Below are 27,229 nucleotides of genomic sequence, written 5' to 3' on the forward strand. Positions count from 1 at the left end.
ATGTATTTATATAGCCCTTCTTACATCAGCTGATATCTCAAAGTGCTGTACAGAAACCCAGCCTAAAACCTCAAACCGCAAGCAATGCAGGTGTAGAGGCACGGTGGCTAGGAAAAACTCCCAAGAAAGCCCAAAACCTAAGAAGAAACCTAGAGAGGAACCAGGCTATGAGGGGTGGCCAGTCCTCTTCTGGCTGTGCCGGGTGGAGATTATAACAGAACATGGACAAGATGGTCAAATGTTCATAAATGACCAGCGTGGTGAAATAATAATAATCACAGTAGTTGTCGAGGGTGCAGCAAGTCAGCACCTTAGGAGTAAATGTCAGTTGGCTTTTTATAACCAATCATTAAGAGTATTTCTACCGCTCCTGCATTCTCAAGAGAGTTGAAGACAGCCGTTCTGGGACAGGTATCACGTTTGGTGAACAGGTCAGGTTTCCATAGCCACAGGCAGAACAGTTGAAACTGGAGCAGCAGCACGGCCAGGTGGACGGGACAGCAAGGAGTCATCATGCCAGGTAGTCCTGATGCATGGTCCTCCGAGAGAGAGAAAGAGAATTAGAGAGAGGATACTTAAATTCACACAGGACACCGGATAAGACAGAAGTACTGCAGATATAACAGACTGACCCTAGCCCCCCGACACAAACTACTGCAGCATAAATACTGGAGGCTGAGATAGGAGGGGTCAGGAGACACTGTGGCCCCATCCGATGATACCCTCAGACAGGGCCAAACAGGCAGGATATAACCCCACCCACTTTGACAAAGCACAGGGCCCACACCACTGGAGGGATGTCTTCAACCACCAACTTACCATCCTGAGACAAGGCGGAGTATAGCCCACAAAGATCTCCAGGGCACAACCCAAGGGGGGGACGCCAACCCAGACAGGAAGATCACGTCAGTGACTCAACCTACTTATTTAGTACTTTATCCGGGTAGCTGGAAAGTAGAGCATTGCAGAAGTAACAAAAGCATGGATTAATTTTTCTGCATAATTTTTGGACAATGTTTCTGATTTTTGCAATGTTACGTAGATGGAAAAAAGCTGTCCTTGAAACAGTATTGATATGTTCGTCAAAAGAAAGATCAGGGTCCTTCACAGTTTTATTTGAGACAACTGTACAACCATCAAGATTAATTAATTAATTGATTCAACAGAATATCTCTTTGTTTCTTGGGACCTAGAACAAGCATCTCTGTTTTGTCCGAGTTTAAAAGTAGAACGTTTGCAGCCATCCACTTCCATATGTCTGAAACACAGGCTTCTAGTGAGGGCAATTTTGGGGCTTTACCATGTTTCATTGAAATGTACAGCTGTGTGTCATCCGCATAGCAGTGAAAGTTAACATTATGTTTTCGAATGACATCCCCAAGAGGTAAAATATATAATGAAAGCAATAGAGGTCCTAAAACGGAACCTTGAGGAACACCGAAATTTACAGTTGATTTGTCAGAGGACAAACCATTCACAGAGACGGACATTTCTTTCCCGATAGATAAGATCTAAACCAGGCCAGAACTTGTCCGTGTAGACCAATTCGGGTTTCCAATCTCTCCAAAATAATGTGGTGAACGATGGTATCAAAAGCAACACTAAGGTCTATGAGCACGAGCACAGATGCAGAGCCTCGGTCTGACGCCATTAAAAGGTAATTTACCACCTTCACAAGTGCAGTCAGTGCTATGATGGGGTCTAAAACCAGACTGAAGCATTTCGTATACATTGTCTTCAGGAAGGCTGTGAGTTTCTGCACAACATCTTTTTCTAAAATTTTGAGAAGAATGGATGATTCGATATAGGGCGATAGTTTATATTTTCTGGGTCAAGGGTTGGCTTTTTCAAGGGAGGCTTTATTACTGCCACTTTTAGTGAATTTGGTACACATCCGGTGGATAGAGAGCCGTTTATTATGTTCAACATAGGAGGGCCAAGCACAGGAAGTAGCTCTTTCGGTAGTTTAGTTGGAATAGGGTCCAGTATGCAGCTTGAAGGTTTAGAGGCCATGATTATTTTCATCATTGTGTCAAGAGATATAGTACTAAAACACTTGAGTGTCTCTCTTGATCCTAGGTCCTGGCAGAGATGTGCAGATGCAGGACAACTGAGCTTTGGAGGAATGCGCAGATTTAAAGAGGAGTCCGTAATTTGCTTTCTAATGATCATGATCTTTTCCTCAAAGAAGTTAATGAATTTATTACTGCTGAAGTGAAAGCCATCCTCTCTTGGGGAATGCTGCTTTTTAGTTAGCTTTGGGACAGTATCAAAAATACATTTCGGACTGTTCTTATTCTCCTCAGTTAAGTTGGACAAATAGGATGATTGAGCAGCAGTGAGGGCTCTTCGATACTGTACGGTACTGTCTTTAGTCGGAAGACTTCCAGTTTGGTGTGGCGCCATTTCCATTCCAATTTTCTGGAAGCTTGCGTCAGCTCGGGTATTTTCTGTATACCAGGGAGCTAGTTTCTTATGACAACTGTTTTTAGTTTTTAGGGGTGCAACTGCATCTAGGGTATTGCTCAAGGTTAAATTGAGTTCCTCAGTTAGGTGGTTAACTGATTGTTGTCCTCTGACGTCCTTGGGTAGGCAGAGGGAGTCTGGAATCTTAGGGTTGTCTGAGAATTTATAGCACGACTTTTGATGCTCCTTGGTTGGGGTCTGAACTGTGTATTTGTTACGATTGCAGACATAATAAAATGGTGGTCCGATAGTCCAGGATTATGAGGAAAAACATTAAGATCCACAACATTTATTCCATGGGACAAAATTAGGTCCAGAGTATGACTGTTGGAGTCGATGATGGCTCCGAAAGCCTTTTGGAGTGGGTCTGTGGACATTTCCATGTGAATATTAAAATCACCAAAAATTAGAATATTATCTGCTATGACTACAAGGTCCGATAGGAATTCAGGGAACTCAGTAAGGAATGCTGTATATGGCCCAGGAGGCCTGTGAACAGTAGCTATAAAAAGTGATTGAGTAGGCTGCATAGATTTCATGACTAGAAGCTCAAAAGACGAAAACGTCATTATTCTGTTTGTAAATTGAAATTTGTAAATGTTAGCAACACCTCCGCCTTTGCGGGATGCACGGGGGATATGGTCACTAGTGTAACCAGGAGGTGAGGCCTTAACACAGCAAATTCATCAGGCTTAAGCCATGTTTCAGTCAGGCCAATCACATCAAGATTATGATCAGTGATTAGTTCATTGACTATAACTTGAAGTGAGGGATCTAACATTAAGTAGCCCTATTTTGAGATGTGAGGTATCACAATCTCTTTCAATAATGGCAGGAATGGAGGAGGTCTTTATCCTAGTGAGATTGCTAAATAGGATTTTGCCGGGAATTGGACATGCTGTCGTACACGTCGATACAGAGCATCCCAAACATGCTCAATTGACAATTGGGTACATTTCCCACCACTGGCTAATGTCAATGTTGTGAACAGAGAGCCCAATGGTGGCAGTGGGGTTATGGTATGGGCAGGCATAAACTATGGACAACAAACACAATTGCATTTATTATCGATGGCAATTTCATTGCACAGAAATACCGTGACGAGATCCTGAGACCCATTGTAGTGCCATTCATCCGCCGCCATCACCTCATATTTCAGAATGATAATGACAAGGATCTGTACACAATTCCTGGAAGATGACAATGTCTCAGTTCTTCCATGGCCTGCATACTCACCAGACATGCCACCCATTGAGCATGTTTGGGATGCTCTGTTTCAACGTGTCACAGCATGTTCCAATTCTCTGCAAAAATCCAGATACTTAGCACATCCATTGAAGAGGAATGGGACAACATTCCTTAGACCACAATTCAACAGCCTGATCAACTATATGCGAAGGAGATGTGTCGAGCTACATTAGGCAAGTGGTGGTCACACCAGATACTGACTGGTTTTCTGATCCACGGCCCTACCTTTTTTAAGGCATCTGTGACCAACAAATTTCCAGTTGTGAAATCGATAGACTAGGACCTAATGAATTTATTTAAATTGACTGATTTCCTAATATGAACTGTAACTCTGAAATTGCTGCATTTATATTTTTGTTCAGTGTATATACTGATGGTTTTCACATGTATAGTAAGGTTATGGGTTTTGAACATACCTGACTGTTTTTCTTCAAAAGAATGACAGTCCCGTCATCTATTTCAAACTCGACCATGATCTTTTAAACAGCGCACCTATGGAGAGAAATACATTTGGTGATCAACAACCTAAATGGCAAGAGGGTAAAAACGATAGAAGATTCCAATACCTACAACTAGCAAGGAAAATCATCTATGTTGATCAAGTGTGTGTGTGTGTGTGCTATAGTTTGAATAGATTGATACAGTTAATGACGGAAGGGCCCGATTCAGATTTAGGAAATGCATTTTCTAGGCACTTCTCAGTAGTTGGTATTCAGACTTACCAAATGCAGGCGCGTAATGCGCTCTATAGGTGTGTCTACCTTGCAAACACTGAATAAATGTATTTCAACCTCTGAAAACCCTCCCACTAGCTGTCCAACAGATGTGGCGTTTTCATTCAATAGGGTTTTCTATATATTTATTTTAAGCCATCCCTTTAAATACGGTGTACCTTTAATTCGAATTTTGTCAACAGATTCGCTAGAATACGTGTAGAAAACGGGTTCAGAATATAGTGATCAATGAAAGAAATCCATTTAAATGTATGCATATTCGTCTCCGTTTCAGCACTAATTGGTAGGTAAATTTTTTTACATCTTGTAGATTATTTAGGCAAATATTAGGGTTAGGAAAGTATGTATGAATCATAAAAACAGGTTTGGAGAGCCTTTACGCACACAATATATTGAGAAATCAAAATAGTGGTTTGGTTCATCCTGAAAGTTGACATTTAAGTTCAATTGTTGGGGAAAAAGAGTACAATAGGGGTTGAACAATAGTCCTACTAATCTATCCTAATCCTCACTAATCATGGAACTGTATGACAAGGGTCCAGTCATTGTGAACCGTGTGCCAGGCTCCAGGTTTAAACTGCTATGTGTGGACTATGAGTTCTATGAGCTCTATGAGACTATGAGTTCCATAATGATTCAAAATAGGCTACATGTCCCAAAATGATGTTAGCCTAATATGATCCACTAATGCTAGCAACCCTCAGGAACTACTACATGGATGTGACCGAGGAAAGAAAGGTAAACTGAATTGAATGGAATGATGCAAAATGTAGGCTACAAATGGAAGGAAACTAACACTAAAGTGACAGTTATAAAGGTATGTGGGTTACTGACGGTGGTTCCCGATAGTGGCTAATTAAAATGCTACACAAATTGTAAAATTAAACTGAGATTTAAACATTCTAAAGCGCATACATTAAGTCAGCAGATTCTGACCTACATACAGTGCCTTCGGAAAGTATTCAGACCCCTTGACTTTTTCCACATTTACCTATGTTACAGCCTTATTCAAAAAATGGATTAACTTAAAAAATGTCCTCTGCAATCTACACACAATACCCCACAATGACAAAGCAAAAACAGTTTTTTAGACATTTTAGCAAATGTATTAAAAATAAATAACAGATACCTTATTTACATAAACATTCAGACCCCTTGCTACAGTATGAGACTCAAAATTGAGCTCAGGTGCATCCGGTTTCCATTGATCATCCTTGTTTCTACAACTTGATTGGAGTCCACCTGTGGTAAATTGAGTTGATTGGACATGATTTGGAAAGGCACACACCTGTCTATATAAGGTCCCACAGTTGACAGTGCATGTCAGAGCAAAAACTGAGCTATGAGGTCGAAGGAGTTGTCCGTAGAGCTCCAAGACAGGATTGTGGGGAAGGGTATCAAAATTCTACAGCATTGAAAGTCCAAGAACACAGTGGCCTCCATCATTGTTAAATGGAAGAAGTTTGGAACCACCAAGACTCTACCTAGAGCTGGCTAACCGGCCAAACTGAGCAATCGGGGAGAAGGGCCTTGGTCAGGGAGGTGACTAAGAACCTGATGTTCACTCTGACGGCGCTCTAGAGCTGACGTGTGTAGTGTTGATTTGTCCGCATACATGGCCACACAGGCTTTACTCAAGACCAGTGGAATGTCAAAAGTAAAGATTGAAAAAAGTAAAGAGCCTAGACAGCTGCCCTGGGGAATTCCTGATTCTACCTAGATTATGTTGGAGAGAGTTCATTTAAAGAACACCCTCTGTGTTCTGTTAGATAGGTAACTCTTTATCCACAATATAGCAGGGGGTGTAAAACCATGACGCATAAGTTTTTCCATCAGCAGACAATGATCGATAATGTCAAAAGCCGCACTGAAGTCTAACAAAACAGCTCCCACAATCTTTATATCATCAATTTCTCTCAGCCATTCATCAGTCATTTGTGTAAGTGTTGTGCTTGTTGAATGTCCTTCCCTAAAATTGTGCTGAAAGTCTGTCAATTTATTTACTGTAAAATAGCATTGTATCTGGTCAAATACAATTTGTTCCAAAAGTTTACTAAGTGTTGAGTGTTGATTATTAACAGGCTGATTGGTCGGCTATTTGAGCCAGTAAATAGGGCTTTACTATTCTTGGGTAGCGGAATTACATTTGCTTTCCTATAAGCTTGGCACACCTGTATTTGGGGAGTTTCTCCCATTCTTCTCTGCAGATCCTCTCAAGCTTTGTCAGGTTGGATCGGGAACATTGCTGCACAGCTATTTTCAGGTCTGACCTCAGACTGGGGCGAAAGTTTATCTTCCAACAGGACAACGACCCTAAGCACGCAGCCAAGAAAACGCAGGAGTGGCTTCGGTACAAGTCTCTAAATGTCCTTGAGAGGCCAAGCCAGAGCCTGGACTTGAAACTGATCAAACATTTCTGGAGAGCTGAGCGCTCTGGAGCAGGTTTTCATCGAGGATCTCTCTGTTCTTTGCTCTGTTCATCTTTCCCTCAATACTGATTTGCCTCCCAGTCCCTGCCACTGAAAAACATCCTCACAGCATGATGCTGCGACCACCATGATTCAGCATAGGGATGGTGCAAGGTTTCCTCCAGACGTGACGCTTGGCATTCAGGTCAAAGAGTTCAATCTTGGTTTCATCAGACCAGAGAATCTTGTTTCTCATGGTCTGAGTCTTTAGGTGCCTTTTGGCAACTCCAAACGGGCTATCATGTGCCTTTATGAAGGAATGGCTTCCGTCTGGCCACTCTACCATAAAGGCCTGACTTGGTGGAGTACTGCAGAGATGGTTGTCCTTCTGGAAGGTTCTCCCATCTCCACAGAGGAAGTCCAGAGCCCTGTCAGAGTGATCATCGGGTTCTTCATCACGTCGCTAACGAAGGCCTTTCTCCCCCGATTGTTCAGTTTGGCTGCAGGCTCTAGGAAGAGTCTTGGTGGTTCCAAATTTCTTCCATTTAAGAATGATGGAGGCCACTGTGTTTTTGGGGACCTTCAATGCTGCAGAAATGTTTTGGTACCCTTCCCCAGATCTGTGACTCGACACAATCCTGTCTCGGAGCTCTACGGACAATTCCTTTGACCTCATGACTTGGTTTTTGCTCTGACATGCACTGTCAACTGTGGGACCATATATAGACACGTGTGTGCCTTTCCAAATCATGTCTGTTTCACATGAATTTACCACAGGTGGACTCAAAGTTGTAGAAACACTTCAAGGATGATCAATGGAAACAGGATGCAGCTGAGCTCAATTTCGAGTCTCATAGCAAAGGGCCTGAAAACGTAAATAAGGTTGATTTTTTATTATTTTTTTAAACATTTGCAAACATTTCTAAAAACCTGTTTTCGCTTTGTCATCATGGGGTATTGTGTAAAATAATGTAATTTCGGAATAAGGCTGTAACGTAACATGTTGGAAAATCTTAATACTTTCCGAATGCACTGTAGATACAGACACATTACAGAGATACAGATACAATCTTCTAAAAAGTGGTTGTGGTTGTTATGAGTTGCTCTGGGAGATGGTTCCACTCAAACAGTGCAGGTACAAAAACAATTTCTTAGACTGACATTTAAAACAGTGTATATTAGAGTCTCTGACTGATCTAACAAATGTAAAATAGGTGGATAGGTGCCTGGGGGCTGAGTCCATGATGATTCTGTGGACCAGACCAAGTTGAATTAATACTAGTCTTTTCTCCACAGATAAACCAGGCTAGCTGCTTAAAATGTTTGACCTCCAGATGAGAATGAGGGCAGGGGTTAAGTACAAGGCTGTTTTGGCTGGTCTGTAGCTAAAACTGGTCTGTAGCTTATTCTTTAGATGTTTGGGGCTGTTGGTGACACTGGACTATAGCTAGGTTTTTGTACAATTGGCAACAGATTTTGATGCGAATATTCTCAAATCTGCCTGAAAACAAAAATTGCTTATTTTTCCCATCAGAGTTGTTTCCATTAAATTTACTTATTGCGACTAAAAGTCTGTGCGAAATTACGTAGTGCACATACAATTTAATTTTGTGGTTAAAATCGCAAATACAGAATAAAAAAATATGTGATAAATGGGGGAGGGGGAGGGGCGGTTCGGCAAGGCCTCCTTGTTCGCACATGCTTTTTCAGTTCTGCCTACACATTTCTATAGGATGGAGGTCAGGGCTTTGTGATGGCCACTCCAATACCTTGGCTTTGTTGTCCTTACACCCCTTTGCCACAACTGTTATTGTATGCTTGGACTCATTGTCCATTTAGAAGACCCATTTGTGACCAAGCTTTAACTGATGTCTTGAGATGTTGCTTCAATATATCCACATAATTTTCTTTCCTCATGATGCCGTTTATTTTGTGAAGTGCACCAGTCCCTCCTGCAGCAAAGCACCCCCACAACATGATGTTGCCAACCTGTGCTTCACGGTTGGGATGGTGTTCTTTGGCTTGCAAGCCTCCCCCTTTTACGTCCAAACATAACGATGGTCATTACGGCCAAACGGTTATTTTTGTTTCATCAGACCAGAGGACATTTCTCCAAAAAGTACAATCTTTGTCCCCGTGTGCAGTTGCAAACCGTTGTCTGGCTTTTTTATGGCAGGTTTTGGAGCAGTAGCTTCTTCCTTGCTGAGCTGCCTTTCAGGTCATGTCGATATAGGACTCGTTTTACTGTGGATATATATACTTTTGTACCTGTTTCCTCCAGCATCTTCACAAGGTCCTTTGCTGTTGTTCTGGGATTGATTAGCACCTTTCGCAACAAAGTACGTTCATCTCTAGGAGAAAGAACACATCTCCTTCCTGAGCGGTATGACGGCTGCATGGTCCCATGGTGTTTATACTTGTGTACTATTGTTTGTACAGATGGACGTGGTACCTTCAGGCGTTTGGAAATTGCACCCAAGGATGAACAACATGTGGAGATTTACAAAAAAAAATTCTGAGGTCTTGGCTGATTTTTTAAAGATTTTCCCATGATGTCAAGCAAATAGGCACTGAGTTTGAAGGTAGGCCTTGAAATACATCCACAGGTACACCTCCAATTGACTTAAATTATGTCAATTAGCCTATCAGAAGATTCTAAAGCCATAACATCAATTTCTGGAATTGTTTAAAGGCATAGTCAACTTAGTGTACATAAACCTCAGACCCACTGGAATTGTGATACAGTGAATTATAAGTTAATTAAATAATCTGTCTGTAAAAATTGTTGGAAAAATTACTTTTGTCATGCACAAAGTAGATGTCCTAACCGACTTGCCGAAACTATAGTTAACAAGACATTTGTGGAGTGGTTGAAAAACAAGTTTTAATGACTCCAACCTAAGTGTATGTAAACTTCCAACTTCAACTGTATATTGTCATTATGGACATGCCTATTTCCAACCCCTTTTTTAATACGCTAGAACTGATGCACATCAAGAAATAATGCAGACTAAGCACTGGAAAACGACTTTGGGCACTTTTTTAATTCGCTCAGCTCTATCACAATTGCTGATCAGTTGTATGAATGCATTTGATTGGAAATAAAAGGTTTAGTGTATAAATATGGTAACTCCACTCTTGCTGTGAAAAATACATTTGGGCTAGTTTTCAGGCCTTTGGGGCAGGTTTTGAGTGCTCATTGGAATGGAATGCAACCCTACATGTATACTAAAAAAAAATATTCAGAAGGAAATCAGTAAATTGAAATACATTCATTAGGCCCAAATCTATGGATTTCACATAACTGGGCAGGCAGAATGCCCATAACTAGCCAATCAGAATGCTTTTTTCCCCACAAAAGGTTGTTTTTTTGTGTGTCATTTTTACCCCCTTTTCTCCCCAATTTCGTGATACGATCTTGTCTCATCGCTGCAACTCCCTCGCGGGCTCGGGAGAGGCGAAGGTTGAGTCATGCATCCTCTGAAACATGACCCGCCAAGCCACGATTCTTAAAAAAAAAAAATGTTAAGGATTTGCTTTTGCAATTTAGTACAGAACAAAAGCACACACAAAAATACACACAAAAAACACAGCTGCCAGACATATGAAATTAAGTATTGCTTAAGCAAGACATGGGACAAGAATAGAACAATGACAGTTACAACAATAAGCGTTCCTAGTCAGTGTTCACAGTCAGTCTCTGTCCAGATTGTCCAGAAACCAATGGTGGAAAAAGTACCCAACTGCCATACTTGAGTAAAAGTAAAAATAACTTTACTGGGTGGCTCAAGTAAGTCACCCAGTAACATTCTACTTCAGTAAATGTCTAAAACGATTTGTTTTAAAATATACTAGTAAAAGTATAAATCATTTAAAATTCCTTATTTACGGAAAGCCACGGGCACACTCCAACATTGACATAATTTACAAACGAAGCATGTGTGTTTAGTGAGTCTGCCAGATCAGAGGCAGTAGGGATGACCAGGGATGTTCAGTTGACAAGTGCTTGAATTTGACTATTTTCCTGTCCTGCTAAGCATTCAAATTGTAATGAGTACTTCTGGGTGTCAAGGAAAATGTATGGAATAAAAAGTACAATATTTTCTTAAGGAATGTCATAAAGTAAAAGTTGTCAAAAACATAAATAGTAGAGGACAGATACCCCAAAAAATGATTTAAATAGTACTTTAAAGTATTTTTACAACACTGCCAGAAACAGACCCCAAACCTTGAGAAATCTGCTGGAGGAGGTAGTCCTGAAAAAAAAATATATTTTCCAAATGAATGGTGTTAATCATTTCTACAGAAGCAAGGGGGTGGGTGATCTCCATACTGTGAGGAATATTTTTTGTTTGTTCCTCATAGGACAAGCCACACTTAAACACCCGCTCATCCCACAAAAGAGCTTTATTACAGACAAATATTCCTCAGTTTCATCAGCTGTCCGGGAGGCTGGTCTCAGACGAACCCGCAGGTGAAGAAGTCGCATGTGGAGGTCCTGGGCTGGCGTGGTTACACGTGGTCTGCGGTTGTGAGGCTGGTTGGACGTACTGCCAAATTCTTTAAAATGACGTTGGAGGCGGCTTATGAACATTCACATCTCTGGCAGCAGCTCTGGTGGACATTACTGCAGTCAGCATGCCAATTGCATACTCCCTCAACTTGAGACATCGGGCCTCCCAAGTGGAGCAGCGGTCTAAGGCACTGCATCGCAGTTAGGGGAGGGTTTGGCCAGCCAGGACTTCCTTGTCCCATCGCGCTCTAGTGACTCCTTATGGCGGGCCGGGCGGCTGCAAGCTGCCCCCGGTCGTCAGCTGGACGGTGTTTCCTCCGACACATTGGTGCGGCTGGCTTCCAAGTTAACCTCTTGAAACTCCCCATCCCGGATCCGGGATTGTGACTAAGCCTCAGGCTCATTAGCATAACGCAACGTTAACGATTTCTGAAAATCGCAAATAAAATTAAAATAATGCGTTTGCTCTCAAGCTTAGCCTTTTCTTAACAACACTGTCATCTCAGATTTTCAAAATATGCTTTTGAACCATAGAAATTGACTAATTTGTGTAAGAGTATGCAAAGCTAGCATAGCATTTTGTGTAGCATGTAGCACGCAACATTTTCACAAAAGCCAGATAACCAAATAAATAAAATCATTTACCTTTGAAGAGCTTCTGATGTTTTCAATGAGGAGACTCCCAGCCACATACCAAATGCGCAGTGTTTCCTGAAAGCGTCTGTGTGTAGGAGAAATCGTTCCGTTTTCTACATTGCGCCTGGCTACCGAAACGAACCGAAAATGCAGTCACCTACAACGTGAAACTTTTTCCGGATTAACTACATAATATCGACCGAAACATGGCAAACGTTGTTTGGAATCAATCCTCAAGGTGTTTTTTCACATATCTCTTCATTGACATGCAGTTCTTGGAAGCTTGCTTCTCTCTCTGTGCCCCATGGAAAAATACTGGCAGGTGACTTTTGCGCACCAATTTCGGCGCAGGACACCGGGCGGACACGTGGTAAATGTGGTCTCTTATGGTCAATCTTCCAACGATCTGCCTACAAATACGTCACAATGCTGCAGACACCTTGGGAAACGACAGAAAGGGCAGACTCATTCCTCTTGCGTTCACAGCCATATAAGGAGATCATGAAAGACAGAGCCTCAAAAATCCTTGTCATTTCCTGGATGCCAAGTCATCTTGGTTTTGCCTGAAGCTCACGTTAAAGGGCACGCACAGAGAAGATATTTGTATTTCTGGACACGTCAGAGTGTTCTTTCGAACAGTAGCAATTATATGCATAGTCGAGCATCTTTTTGTGACAAAATATCTTGTTTAAAACGGGAACGTTTTTCTTCCAAAAATGAAATAGCGCCACCATAAGTGTAAGAGGTTAAGCGACCTGTGTTTCAAGAAGCAGTGCAGCTTGGCAGGGTCGTGTTTTGGAGGGTGCATGGCTCTCAACCTTCACCTCTCCCGAGTCCATAGGGATGGAACAAGACTAACTACCAATTGGATATCACGAAAAGGGGTAAAAAGAAAACTTGAGACATCTGTGGCATTGTGTTTTGTGACAAAACTGCACATTTTAGAGTGGCCTTTTATTGTCCCCAGCACAAAGTGCACCTGTATAATGATCATGCTGTTTACTCAGCTTCTTGATATGCCACACCTTGACGGTGAATGTATTATCTTGGTAAAGGAGAATTGCTCACTAACAGGGATATAAACACATTTGTGCACAACATTTGAGAGAAATAAGCTTCTTTGTGTATGGAAAATTTCAGGGATCTTTTATTTTAGCTCATGAAACATGGAACCAACATTTTACATGTTGCATTTATCTTTATGTTCTGTGTATGCTGGACAGCATTTCAATAACTTTTCAGGGCCCTCAATTCCGATTTCCAGCTCTTTCCTTGTAACTTCATTCTTTATGGTGGGACGTTTGCCCAGGTTGAAGTTGAGGATCGACGGCACCTCACAGACCACTCAAAGGACAACAAGTCAGTTAAGAACAAATTCTTATTTACAATGACGTCCTAGGAACAGTGGGTTAACTGCCTTGTTCAGAACGACACATTTTTACCTTGTCAGCTGGCAAGCTTTTGGTTACTGGCCCAATGTTCCAACACCTAGGCTACCTGCCGCCCTATCATCCTCCAACAGTAACTAAACTTTGCAGCATACTACCTGTGGTCTGAAAGAAGCATTTTGAAGCTGAGCTCTGCTTATCACCAGGGGAATGGAGCCAGCTATTGGAGCTAGTGGACATTTTGGACCCTTTTGTCCAGGCCACCACCCTTACTCAGGGGGAGAAAGTGGTGACTCAGTGCTGCCCTTCAACTATCATCTGCAAAGTATACTGAGCACAAGTCGTCACCTAGTCAGTCTAGTAAAAGCACTGCAGCAGTCACTCAAACGCCGATACCAGGGGTTGTTTGTGAATGTCAGAATGGAGCACTCGGATGAACAGGCAACAAAACTTTCATTTGGTGACAATGTATACATAATGGCTGCACTGCTGGACCTTTCTTTCCGCCTGTCCTGGCTTGATCATGATGCCCTCCTCATACCATATGAAGATCAAGCTGATTTGAAGGAGAGTGTGATTGGTAGGTACAATGCATCACCGTTACAGAGAGCAGTAGTGGAGAAGAACAACCACCACCACCTGCCAAAAAGGGAGTCTTCAAATAATTTACAAGGTTTATAGACCTAACCAACAGCAGGCAGAAAGCCATTGCCAAAAGGGACTTGAAACTTGACTTAGACTTGGCTCTAAAAGACTTGAGACTTGACTTGGACTCTACCTTAAAGACTTGTGAACATCTCTGCTAGTTATTTCAACATGTTTAGACCTACTGGAATATTAAGTGCAAGATTCAGGCCTATGGCTCATAGACACAACTAGATCTGTTATTAGGGTGTGTGAGGGTAGACAACCTAGTTGTTTGACTAGTCTATCATTGCACAGCTGTCTCTTTTGTGAAATGTTGACCGCTTCTCACGGGACTTTGTTGCTGAACCGATGGGTGATAAACTGCACTGACTCACTGTCGGGAATTGGAGAAGTCTTCTGAAAGATACTGGAGGAGCAAGGTTTTGACAAAGTGAGTAAATTTGTTCCTTTTTACTAGCATACTGTGGATGACCCAGCACTTCACATCCCATACATTCAAGACTAGATGGCTACATTTGCCAAATTAATTCAATTCAATTTTCATTTTGTTTTTTCAGAAATGGGCAGCTCTCTGAAGTTCGCATTGAGTTTGCCTTGGCAAATGGGGACTTTTAGGCCCCATTGTAAAAAGGTAAATGTTTTCAGTTTATGGATTTTTGGGTGTCTCAATCCTGATCCTACATGCACATGTTTGTTCTATCCCTGTAGCACCAACACACCTGATTCAACTAATCAAGCCCCTAATCAGGTGTTAGTGCTGGGCAAGAACAAAAAGAAGAGCACCACTGAGTGACCAGGATTGTTTTGATCTTCCACCATTGACAGTAGCCCCACATCGCTGACCTGCAGTCAGAACAGGCCCACTGCAACAAAGTCATATTTCCTCATTTAGAAATAACTGCTGCATCGCTTATTTCTAGGCCTTTGTGGTCCTGGGTCAGTTCCTGCTGCTTGCGGAAGGACGGGGAGCTGTTCACAGAGTGGCTGAAGGTCACTAGCGGAGCCAACACCAAGAATGCTGCATCCTGCTCCCAGTGCCTGAACGAGTGGTGTGATGCATTCCTATGAGACTGGGGATATGCTGCTCCCCAATGTCACGTTGAAGATCAATTCTGTTGTATAGTGAAAATATGTCAGTGGTATAGGCTATGGCTTGTCTGAGCAGAATATGCTAATAAAGGTGTTGAATCTGTAAATTGTTTCAATTTGTTTTATCATTCAAAATACATATGCCTTCAATATTTTTGTTCATGATTCTGAACCGTATACAATTGTACAGACATTCAAATTTTAGCAACTTTATATTTAAAAATACCAAATATGTAATAGGTCATGCTCCTTCAAAATACACCATGTGCTTGATTACTATACAACTAACATTCCTTTAGAAGTACAAAACAATCACACCTGCCAAAAGATAAGTCAAACATCCAAAGGCGACTGATAGTATAAACTCACATTTTGATAAAACTTAACAGGTACAATCATCATTTTCCCAGACCATACTTTGCAGCACAGAATCACTGGCACGTCATGGCAGAGACAAGTGAGAGGAGAGACTGGCAGCTCACTGACTGCGGAGGGACTCAATGTAGTGGAAAGTAGCCCCCAGAGCCCAGCTAGTCTCCACTTCGTCAATCTTCCTCGCCAGCTGAAAACACACACCAATCACAGGTCTCTCTTTGGCCGTCCGATGCAGACCCATGGAAATGCACAGCCTCAGTGCGACACCATGACAGTTGATTTCGAATGAATGATATGAATGGCTTTTATTTGCATTTGGTTTTTACCTTAAATACTTTATCGTTGGGGAAACCAAGCTCTTGCAGCATCCCAGAGATGTAGGTTAGATCCAGACAAAGGAAAGGATTCTCTCCTGAAGTAACCGCCATTCCGTTGCACACTGCGAGAATGCAAGACATGCTTGTAAATTAGCATACTATATGCTGATTTCTTGCAAGTATTCACTAAATAACTTGGATTACTTATTTATTAAAAATGTGCGAATGCCTAAACGTTGATGAACAAGGGATAAGTCATGTTTCGACTCAAAATTCAGTTTGGTAGCAGTGAACCACATACAGTACACACAACTGCAGCATGAGGGCGCCGTCTTACCTCTCTTGGCAGCATCGATGTAGTCGCTGACTTTTATAGTCCCTCCTGTTTTCTCATCTGAGTTAGTTGGGTGATTAGAATAGAACTACATTCAGTTACTAAATTAAGATATCATTATAGAAAACTGGGCAGCATATTCATTTGTGGCAAAAGGCAGGTAGGGTTCCTACCAATAGCACCCAGATCCACAGCTCTGTCATAGTAGTAGGAAAAGGCATAGAATTCCATATCTTTGGCTTCCCCTGCCTTCTTCACCTTTCTATACAGCATCTTCTCCACTTTCCTAAGGCATGACTCATAAATGGGCTCTCCTGAAACAGAATCAAAACTGTTTATACACACCAAAATGGGTCAGATCAGTCACGATCTGACAGGCAATTAATTGTTCATTAACTGGCGTAACAATTGATACTTAGATTTAGTAATATTCATTTTAAATGAGTTCTTAATCTCTTTTTACCGTACCTGCCTTCTGGCCCTTCACAGTATACAGAACTTCTGCATGTTCCCATTGGCCAGAGTATTCCGGGGCCAAGCAGGGGCTTACTAGCTCTGTGCTGCTGCCCTCTACTGTTGAAAATAGAACAGAGAGAATGCACATTGAATTTTGACCTGACCAGCATAAGTCTTGTTTTGGTACACAGGCGGGATATATATGAAAGCTATGGCTGGAGAAGGCTACATTTTACAAAAATAAACATCGAACTAACGTGGCGTTGTCGTTCGGCCAACAATTTCCACAATAAGTATAAAGCCGTAAGAGGACACACTGCTCCAACAGGTTTTATGACTATTGGCCGACATCTGGTGGCACACTAAAGCAACCCTATAACCAAAAATAAATTGAGGGAACATTGAGAATAAATAGATTATACAACAAACAAATGTATCAAAGAAATCTGATTAAAATTCAAGTGTATAAAATGAAAATCCCCATGGAGAACTGCATCCGGGGCATTCGACTGCTGGCAGTTCTTAAAGCCAGGCATCAACTACATCACAGCAGCAGCTGGCATGCAAGGAATTCATCTTGGTCCGTGTTATTAAAAGATTAGATAATGGCTTATTTATCGGGACGGGGAGGGTCTTTAAAAGTCAACGATGAAAGCAAATTGAAAAACCACATACAAGGCTGTCCCTCGATTCCTCCCAAGATAGCTAGTCTTGCCGACATCAAGCCTAGACCAAGGTAGCTGTGAAAAAAAGAAAGCAGAATCAGTCTGTGATACACAGAAATAAGAGAGTGAGAGAGGTGTCAGAGTGTGTGTAGTCATACAGTTTGTCCAACATGCCAAAAAAACGTAGCAGGGTCATACACTAACCTGAGGACAGAAAGAATACACCTGTTTCACTCTCTGAACAACAGCACGAGAGGGCTGCATTTCAGGAAAGCAGGTAGAGCCCTCCACAATGCCAAATACTAAACTACAGTATGTGCCATAAGTATTTACCCCATTGGAGTTTTTCACATTTTGTTGTTGGGATTGAAATAGATTTCATTGTGATTGATCTACACAACTCTTATTACTGTCAAAGTAAGAAAACAAATTCTACAAATGAATAAAAATTATAGTCGTTGTGTAAGTTTTCACCCCTTTGTTTAGACAAGTCGAAATGAGTTAAGGAGTAAAATATGGTAGAAAAAATAAACAAGTTACATGGACTCACTCTGAAATGATATGAGTTGACATAACTTCATGACTACCCCTTCCTTCGTCTCCCACACATATAACACCCGTAACATCCCACGGTCAAGTATTGAGCTTTTCAAAAGCCTTAAAGAAGGGCAGTGATTAGTAGATGGGCAACAATAACACAGACATCAAATATCTCTTGAAGCACGGTCAAGTTAATTACGTTGTGGATGTTGTAATAAACCAACCAGACATCAAAGACAGTCGTCCTTCTGAACTGAACTGCAGGACAGAAAGGACACTGCTCAGGGATGTCACCATGAGGTCATTGGTGATTTTAAAACAGCTACGGAGTTCAATGGCTGTGATGGGAGAAAACTGAGGATGGATCAACATTGTAGAGAGACTCCACAATAATGACTTAAATGAGGGTAAAAAGAACACAAATCTTCCAAAACATGCATATGTATGCAACAAGGCACTAAAGTAATACTGAAGAAAGAAAAGAACACAGCAAAGGCATACACGTTCTGGCCAAAATGCAAAACCTTCTGGGGCAAATCCAACAACACGTCACTGAGTAACTGTCTCCTTTTCAAGCATGGTGGTGGCTGCATGATATGGGCATGCTTGACAATCGGCAAAGAGTTCTTCAGGATAAAAAGAAACGGTACAGAGCTAAGCACAGGTCCTAGAAAACATGCTTTACACCAGACACTGGGAGAGGAATTCACCTTTCAGCAGGACAATAACAGCAAGTCACAGTTTTGACTTAAATCCATTTGAAAATCTATGACAAATTGCTGTCAAGCCATGATCCCAAACACACAAAAAAATATGAAAAAAATCCAAGGAGGGTTAATACTTATGATACCTACTGTAAATGTCCCAGTGTAAATGTCCCACTGTAAATGTCCCAGTGTAAATGTCCCACCAAAGCTGCTTTAGCACTTAGCCTTCGTATAAGATATTATTAAGCTAAAGAGTGTACTTCAGCGTATATATATATATATATATATATATATATATACACACACACATATATACACACAGCCATATACATTTGTACTACAGATTTCCTCTTAAAACTCCATGCAAACAAAAAATAAAATGGTAGGAATCATTTCAATAAAAATATATATTGACAGCTGCAATAATATAGCCGTTTGCAGCTGGGTGCACCACACCGTAGGTTCGAAACATAGTGCACGATAGTACCTGTGTGAGTAGAGTGTGTGGGTGCTGTTGAACATCTGAAATGATGTAATGTAGTTGATGGGTGAGGTCTGGATGGTTTTCTGGAGAGAAAGACAAGATGCAACACATAAAATTGTGTGGCTTTATACATTTGCAAACAAAACATTTCTAGATTTAAAAATGTCAGAATGGTACATGCTTTCTTATATGAACCCCAATTCCTGGGTGACCAGCTAGAGCTTATACAACAAACATCACACTGTGCTGTTTGACATCAAACAGACAAGAAGGATCTACTCAATAAGAAGAGAGAGAAAAAAAAAACCTGCTGCAATCTGCAAAACCAATTTCACCCCTACGGCGTGAACGGCTTGCCGGGAGAGTTTCAACTCTTTGAAAAGCAGTGTAATGACATGGTAAATTGGTCCTCAATCCCTCGCGTACAAGGCCTGACCTAGTTAAGGAACAAGAAATCCCCCTCCGACCTAATGTCCAACAACGTTTATTTACCAGCCCTTTCGGATTAGCGTGGCATTTGCTGATTAAGCCCTAAGATGAGAGGACATCCCGGTAGTTTGTGTTGCTTTAGAGAAGAGATCTGGCTTCATTATCTACTGTGTGTGTGTGTGTGTGTGTGTGTGTGTGTGTGTGTGTGTGTGTGTGTGTGTGTGTGTGTGTGTGTGTGTGTGTGTGTGTGTGTGTGTGTGTGTGTGTGTGTGTGTGTGTGTGTGTGTGTGTGTGTGTGTGTATGCACATCCCCTATCAAACACAGTAGTCGCCTTATTGTACCTCATCCTGGGGGGAGAAGGTGATCTGGGTGGACCCCCCTCCCAGATCCAGCATCCCCACAGTGGGTGTGTCAGAGCCGTGGAGACCCCCTGCAGAGAGAGCGAGAGGAGGAGAGAGAGAAGGGGAGAAAGAGCGGGGGGAGGGCGTGCCAGTGTGGTCACCAAGGAGGAACTGGGGATGCAGCGCTAGGCTAATCCAATAACAGGTAATCAACATTTCTTGTCCAGATTAATCTATTTAGCTGGTGTTCTGTTTATGTACCAGAATAAAGCCTGTTCTGAACATTGAGCTTGGGGCCAGGGCCCCTGAGGGTGGTGGGGTCAGTACAGGACGTCTTGGCCTTTAGTTCACCGAATCGTTCCAAAATAAAACATATCGCTCCAGTATCGTATCCCATGCATCTAGATACGTATCAAATCGTCTTGAAAGGGAAAGATGCACATCCCTAGTAGATGGTCACATTCCCACTGGAATATATTTTCTCTTACATCTACTACACCTTTAATCTCGGAGTTTACTCTATATCGATCCTTACCAATGCTATCTATGCCATTAGCAACTGACAGTAAACAAAGTTTGAAAGCATCTCACCTATGAGGAAGTTGACAGTGATCCAAGCAGAGATCCCTGTGAGGGGGAGAAAAAGAAAGAAGAGATGGTGATTACGTCATCCCTCTTACATAGTTTGTACTGAAATCCTTTAAACAACTTTTTTTTTTTTTTTTTTTTAAATATGAAATGTCTAACCTTTAACAGCTAGTCATGCAACAGTGCTTAGGGGTCAACTATTTAGGTCAAATGAGGAGATTATGCTATATACATTATGTTTGCACTCAGTGAGTAGGACTCCATTGTGTGCATTAGTGCCTTTAACAACCCTTTCCTAGTTTATGGACTCAGAACTATATCATAGGAGCTTTAGGATAAAACTCTTACAGTACGATGTCAAGAAGCAACTGACATTTACAAACAAACAACTTCAAAAAGAGCGCTGCGCTAGTAGTCATTATGACCAAAACACTGTCGCTTAGATACCATACACTTTGCCCACTTTATCCCTCCGTCCTCCCTCAAATACCACTTATATTCTTTTATAAGTCTGTTCGATTCAGAGAAGCATGTGTAATCTCCACTAGGATTAGCGTCTGGGGCAAGAGCGGCAAAAATCAAACTGATAATAAGGCAGGGAAATCCGGTTATGGATCGAGCGGGAGTTTAGCATTACAGCTCAGCAATGACGCCAGAGGAATTTGTCCATTAGGCACAAAAATGTGAACTTCAAAGTTAATTCAGTAATCATAAAAGGTATTTTCCAAGGGTCAGGTCACCTCCACTGTAACAAGCTGATAGACTTGGGGAAGAAGACAACATTTTCAGCCTCAGAAATCAAATGGAGGATATTCGGTTTGCAGAGATTAAACGAAACATTATCCTACATGCCCATAATTGCTTGTATAAACTACTTTAAAAGGATTGGATTTAAAATATTTTATGTACTGCTTTTGTGCCTATATCAAACATGGCTTTCAACACAAAACACCAATGTATATCTTATTTCAATATAACAATCCTATTAAAGCATTAATGCCCACAATAATTGCAGAGAATTGAATGGTCAATACCAGGCCAAAGGACCAGAACCTAGTAGCCACAGAAACATAGCCTGTCACCAAACAGCTTGATGTTGCTCAAACAAGCCAGTAATGGACCAGAGTGGGCCTCTACCATCTAGGCCGCTCGACTGGACACAGAGGGCTCCAGTCCAGTCCCAACTCCATTATTTACAAATTGTATTAATTCTGCACTCCTGTTAAAAGTTTTGCTGTAATTAGTCATCGAGGTTAAAGCGGATAGACACATTTAACTAGCTTTTTCCACATAATCCGCTAAGTGCCTCTGTATGCATTGGGTAATTCAGGGCAGGGTCAAACAGAGTGACCTCTCTCAGAGTCAATGCAACACTGTGCAGAAACATCCTAATCAGTGATCCCAAGGATCCAGTCCTGTGATAACTTCTGTTACCTCCAATTCATCATGCAAGACGAAAGAACATCTAGAAATGGTTATGAATTAGAAGAACTATCAAATGAGAAAAAAAATGTTCTACATTAAAAAGTCATACTGTTGTTACAGGATGTACACAGGATTTTTAAAAAGGAAATGTCCATAAATTGGCAAGGCCATGGAAATATTGCTTCACTAAGACCCAAACGGGTGCAGTGTAAAAACATTGAATTCTAATTGGATTAAGGGGGAATATTGCATCTATAACAAACAACAATTAATAAAGGTTTTATTGTATACAAAAATGTGAGTCCCACAGTACATGACACTAGAAACACCTGCAAGGGAATGACGCGTTTTGTGAAACTACAAGTGGGTGAGGGCCAGACATACCTTCATCAGTGCCATCCATTATGGACACACTGTCCCCTCTGGACAGGAATGGAGACTCCCCAAACACCTCCCTCACCTAGATAGAAAGCTTAAGGTCAGTTCTTCCTCAACCATGTTTGGAAGCTGTTTTCCACATACAGTTGAAGTTGGAAGTTTACATCCACTTTGGTTGGAGACATTCAAACTCGTTTTTCAACCACTCCACAAATCTCTTGTTTACAAACTATGGTTTTGGCAAGTCGGTTAGGACATCTACTTTGTGCATGACACAAGTCATTTTTCCAACAATTGTTTAGACAGATCATTTCACGTATAATTCCAGTGGGTAGGTAGTTTACATACACTAAGTTGACTGTGCCTTTAAACAGCTTGGAAAAGTCCAGAAATTGATGTCATGGCTTTAGAAGCTTCTGATAGGCTAATTGACATAATTTGAGTCAATTGGAGGTGTATTTGTGGATGTAGTTCAAGGCCTACCTTCAAACTCAGTGCCTCTTTGCTTGACATCATGGGAAATCAGCCAAGACCTCAGAAAAAAGTGTAAACCTCCACAAGTCTGGTTCATCCTTGGGAGCAATTTCCAGACGCCTGAAAGTACCACGTTCATCTGTACGAACAATAGTACACAAGTATAAACACCATGGGACCACGCAGCTGTCATATCACCCAGGAAGGAGACGCGTTCTGTCTCCTAGAGATAAGCATATTTGTGCGAAAAGTGCAAATCAATCCCAGAACAACAAAGGACCTTGTGAACATACTGGAGGAAACAGGTACAAAAGTATCTATAGCCACAGTAAAACGAGTCCAATATCGACATAACCTGAAAGGCCGCTCAGCAAGGAAGAAGCCACTGCTCCAAAACCGACATAAAAAAGCCAGACTACGGTTTGCAACTGCACATGGGGACAAAGATCGTACTTTTTGGAGAAATGTCCTCTGGACTGATGAAACAAAAATAGAACTGTTTTGCCATAATGACCATCGTTATGTTTGGAGGAAAATGGGGAGGTTTGCAACCGAAGAACACCATCCCAACCGTGAAGCACGGGGTGGCAGCATCATGTTGTGGGGGTGCTTTGCTGCAGGAGGGACTGGTGCACTTCACAAAATAGATGGCTTCATAGGGAAGGAAAATTTATCTGGATATATTGAAGCAGCATCTCAAGACATGAGTCAGGAATTTAAAGCTTGGTGGCAAATGGGTCTTCCAAATGGACAATGACCTCAAGCAAACTTCCAAAGTTGTGGCAAAATGGCTTAAGGACAACAAAGTCAAGTTATTGGAGTGGCCATTACAAAGCCCTGACCTCAATCCTGTAGAACATTTGTGTGCAGAACTGAAAAAGCTTGTGCGAGCATGGAGGCCTACAAACCTGACACAGTTACACCAGCTCTGTCAGAAGGAATGGGCCAAAATTCACCCAACTTATTGTGGGAAGCTTGTGGAAGGCTACCCAAAACGTTTGACCCAAGTTAAACAATTTAAAGGCAATGTTACCAAATACAAATTGAGTGATGAAAGAAATAAAAGCTGAAATAAATCACTCAACTATTAATCTGACATTTCACATTCTTAAAATTAAGTGGTGATCCTGACTAACCTAAGACTGGTCATTTTTACTCTGATTAAATGTCAGAAATGGTTAAAAAAAACTGAGTTTAAATGTATTTCGCTAAGGTGTATGTAAACTTCCAACTTCAACTGTACATGACAATTCTTTCTGTAAGGTATTATCTACATGAAATCAACTTTGCAATATATAAACACTACTATTCACGAGCTGTATAGATAGCACATTTATGCATCTTTAGGACAAGGATGACGTGCATTCAATTCACACCCCCCATTGTTGTAAAAAGGAGTTGGGTGTGTTAACACTTGGCCACGTAATAGTTCAACTACAAACTAAACAGGTTTAGGGTGTGTAGTCCTTAGGTGAAGCTGTCATAGGCTATTAAATGGAGAGAGAGAGAGAAAAAAGAGGTGCAGAGGAGGATCTGTGAAAGGCGTGGAGGACCTAGAACACTGACAGGTGATCAAACAAAGAGGTCACTTATGCAATTCATTCATGTCAATAATTGCTTTCAGCTGATGGTATTACTGTACCAGGAGGACCACCAACAGCATGGGCTAAATTTAGACAAGTTATGCAATTACATAGCCTAGCTCATTTGTAAGTGGGCAACTCATTATTTGACCGCTGCCAACCTACATGCTTTTTCCAGCACAACTCATCTTTTTCCAATGTAAAATCTGAAATCGGGGTGAAATGTAACAAAACAGCTAACGGAAATTCTAACTCCACAAGGTGAGAGAGTGGGAACTGTGCAGTGTTTGTGGTATGGCAATCCATCTACGCAGTGAGTCCACAGACATTGGCCAGTGGTGAAAGGCTCACCCTGTCCAGTAGGTGTGTGGCCTTCTCCCCAGGCAAAAGACGTAGGCCTGCAGTGGCCTTGAGGACCAGAGGAGTGCTGCTCCATACGGAGGAGGGAATGCTGCCTTGGGCCACAGCCAACAGCTCCAGGATCCCTTCTTTACACTAAGAAACAAACCACAGTGGAACCAAGAGATTAGATCTCTAAAGAAAACATCAGTGCAATAACAAGAGATGGTCTACATTTAGGAGTATCTTGACTGTTCTTTTCAAATAGATATATGAAGTTGGTAACCTTTTCTGGGTCATCGGCATATGCAGATAGACCTGGTTTTATTGCTCTGAATGTTTCATGTGCCAATTTAGGAGCCTCTGTAGAAAAAGACAGAACAAATAGCATGAAGCCCATTGCAGTGAAATACAGTTGACATTTAATTCACAATTGAAATAATTGTAGGGTGCTAATGTAGATTTGAGTAATGCTAATAGTTACCACCAAAGCAGAAAACCCATGGCAAGCGGTGTGATATTATTAAGTAGCCTATATAACACTGCCATAAAAATTTACATTCTATCTTCTCAGAATTTCTACATTGCTTCTGTGAACCTCTACTTGACATGTTGCGTGTTTGTGAAAAACAATGAGGGCTATTTCAACATAAATAGAAGGTGCTTGGTAGCCATCAGAATATAACAATCATTGGTTTAATAATAAAGCCAAAACAGCACTTAAATTATTTAGCTTAATGTTGAAATAATGCAGTAACTAAGCCATTTGGCGATGCTTTACAGTAACGTTTTGGGGGGATTCCTGGTATGGGGTAGCATAAGCCTAATATGAGGCACATAACACAAATTAAGCCTGAAAGCCTTACATGTCTCACATGGATTCAAATCTGTAATTAATACTTTTACTGCCGCACATAAATTACAAATTCTAAAAGCAATGCAGAGAGCTACATTTAATTGATCCATTTTGGTCAACTACATATGCAGATGCTATTCATAATACTATTCACCAAAACAAGTCCATTAATGGATGGAAGAGAGACAACGTTTTAATTTTGGGTTCAGAGGTATGGAGGTAACATTTCTACGTCTCCCAGTGTAATATATTTGTTTTCAACAATGCACACATGCACTGTACCGTTGTCCTCCAGTTGAAACTTGAAGACATGGATCCTTGTCCCTGTGCTCCCAGCATCAAACATAACGCCATACTGGAAACGTCCGCTGACCACTTCTGAGGATGTTGGTCTGTTGGGACTGCCCGACAAGCCCAATCTGTGTGGGAAGTGAGGTGGTATTTTGGAGATGGCTGGCCTTACACCATCATAGTGGCGCTTAACAAACATCAGGTAAGCTGCCAGGCAGCCCAAGAAGACAAAAACACTGGCCAACTTTGGTAATCTCATGGTGACTGGTGTGTGTAAGGCACATTCTGCAGTTCCATACAGAACTGAAGGCCGTTCGTCCTAAAAATGAAACACATACAGCAGTTAGCGATCGGATAGAGGGCTGTTAGAAAGGTGACATCACGGGGGTCACCAAAGTTTATCTAGCTACTTGTATACATCATTTCAAGCTTTTCAACACCAGCGCCACTAGCTATAAAACACCGTTTTAGTACTAGCTAAATAAGCTAGCTAATTGCTTTAGTGACTAACGTACACTACTAGGTACTGTAATGTTCTCCCTTTTGAATTGCTAGCATGAACTCTTATGTAGGATAGTGTAAATACTGGCAGGCTAGATGTCACTGTATTGTAGTACAGTAAGAGACAAACAACATTTACTAACGTTAGCTAGTGTAGCAAATAGCTAACTGGCTTTGTTCCTGGCTTGCTTATATTGAAGACAACTTACGAGAGCAAATCCTATGCGTGTAGCATAAATAGCTAGCTAGCTACTTATTCTGATTCCATTCGCATTTTCGGTGTTCCTATCTGGGACGATAGTTTGAAAACTCATGTCAAATAATTAATTTGCTTGGTGCGCCGACCTCTATTCAATCCAAGTCTCTGTTTGATTACATCAGTGTGTTTTAGTGATGACGTGTGAAGAAAATGCCGCGTTCACAAACTAGTCGGAATTAGAAAACTAAAAAATGTCCGACCTGCTGACTGGTTGAACGCGGTACGTGTATAACTGCATCCATTTAACAAATCCGACATTTTCGAGTTTCCTTGTTCCGACTAGCAGATTAACCCGGCAAAATACCAAATAGCTTCTATATAGGCTCAAAAGTGGTTTGTACATTATCTGGCAAATTAAAAGTGGCAAGATTATTTCCAGTACTGAAGGTTGGCACTACCCAAATACACTGTGACCATAATTCTGTCAATTATTTAGTCCAGATTTTGTTAAACTACCTACCTACCTAGAGAAGCCACACAACTTCAGAAGTAGGCAAATATATTATGGAAAGTAAATCATTTGTCTGTGAGAAAACAAAAACAACTCTTATCCATTGTTAGAATCGATTAAACAGTATGACAAACAATAATCAGACAAATATATCCTATGACTGCACAACATTGCATCACAACTCATTTTTTGTTTTTTGAAAGGTTGGAATTTCTTATATCAAAGTATAGGGGTGCTATAACTGCAGTAGGATGATGTACAGTTGCACATTTGATGTGACCTCTCATTCTACCTGTACAATTCAA

At 41.3% G+C, this 27,229-nt stretch overlaps 1 protein-coding gene across 1 annotated transcript; it reads right to left on the bottom strand.

Moving 5' to 3' along the window:
* Nucleotides 1-15,237: 15,237 nt before the first annotated feature.
* LOC135512394 (ectonucleoside triphosphate diphosphohydrolase 6-like) lies at nucleotides 15,238-26,616 on the bottom strand. Its single transcript, XM_064934396.1, has 14 exons — nucleotides 26,424-26,616; nucleotides 25,705-26,032; nucleotides 24,853-24,929; nucleotides 24,579-24,722; nucleotides 22,177-22,252; nucleotides 20,371-20,406; nucleotides 19,780-19,868; nucleotides 19,012-19,091; nucleotides 17,288-17,352; nucleotides 16,625-16,729; nucleotides 16,330-16,470; nucleotides 16,160-16,216; nucleotides 15,832-15,944; nucleotides 15,238-15,692 (listed from the first exon to the last, which is right to left on the bottom strand). The coding sequence occupies exons 2-14, from the start codon at nucleotides 25,970-25,972 to the stop codon at nucleotides 15,609-15,611; spliced, it is 1,335 nt and encodes a 444-aa protein (XP_064790468.1). The 5' UTR covers nucleotides 25,973-26,032; nucleotides 26,424-26,616; the 3' UTR covers nucleotides 15,238-15,608.
* Between the last annotated feature and the right edge of the window lie 613 nt (nucleotides 26,617-27,229).

This window comes from Oncorhynchus masou, chromosome 24, assembly GCF_036934945.1.
Source record: "Oncorhynchus masou masou isolate Uvic2021 chromosome 24, UVic_Omas_1.1, whole genome shotgun sequence".
Taxonomy (NCBI): domain Eukaryota; kingdom Metazoa; phylum Chordata; class Actinopteri; order Salmoniformes; family Salmonidae; genus Oncorhynchus; species Oncorhynchus masou.

Bases quoted from the DNA above. Each gene is read 5' to 3' on its own strand.
- LOC135512394 (XM_064934396.1), bottom strand. From the start codon at position 25,972: ATGAGATTACCAAAGTTGGCCAGTGTTTTTGTCTTCTTGGGCTGCCTG. The intron at 24,930-25,704 runs GTACAGTGCATG...CTTTTTCTACAG, and splicing joins GTTTCAACTGGAGGACAACG to AGGCTCCTAAATTGGCACAT. The intron at 19,092-19,779 runs GTACAATAAGGC...CTTTCTCTCCAG, and splicing joins CCTTCTCCCCCCAGGATGAG to AAAACCATCCAGACCTCACC.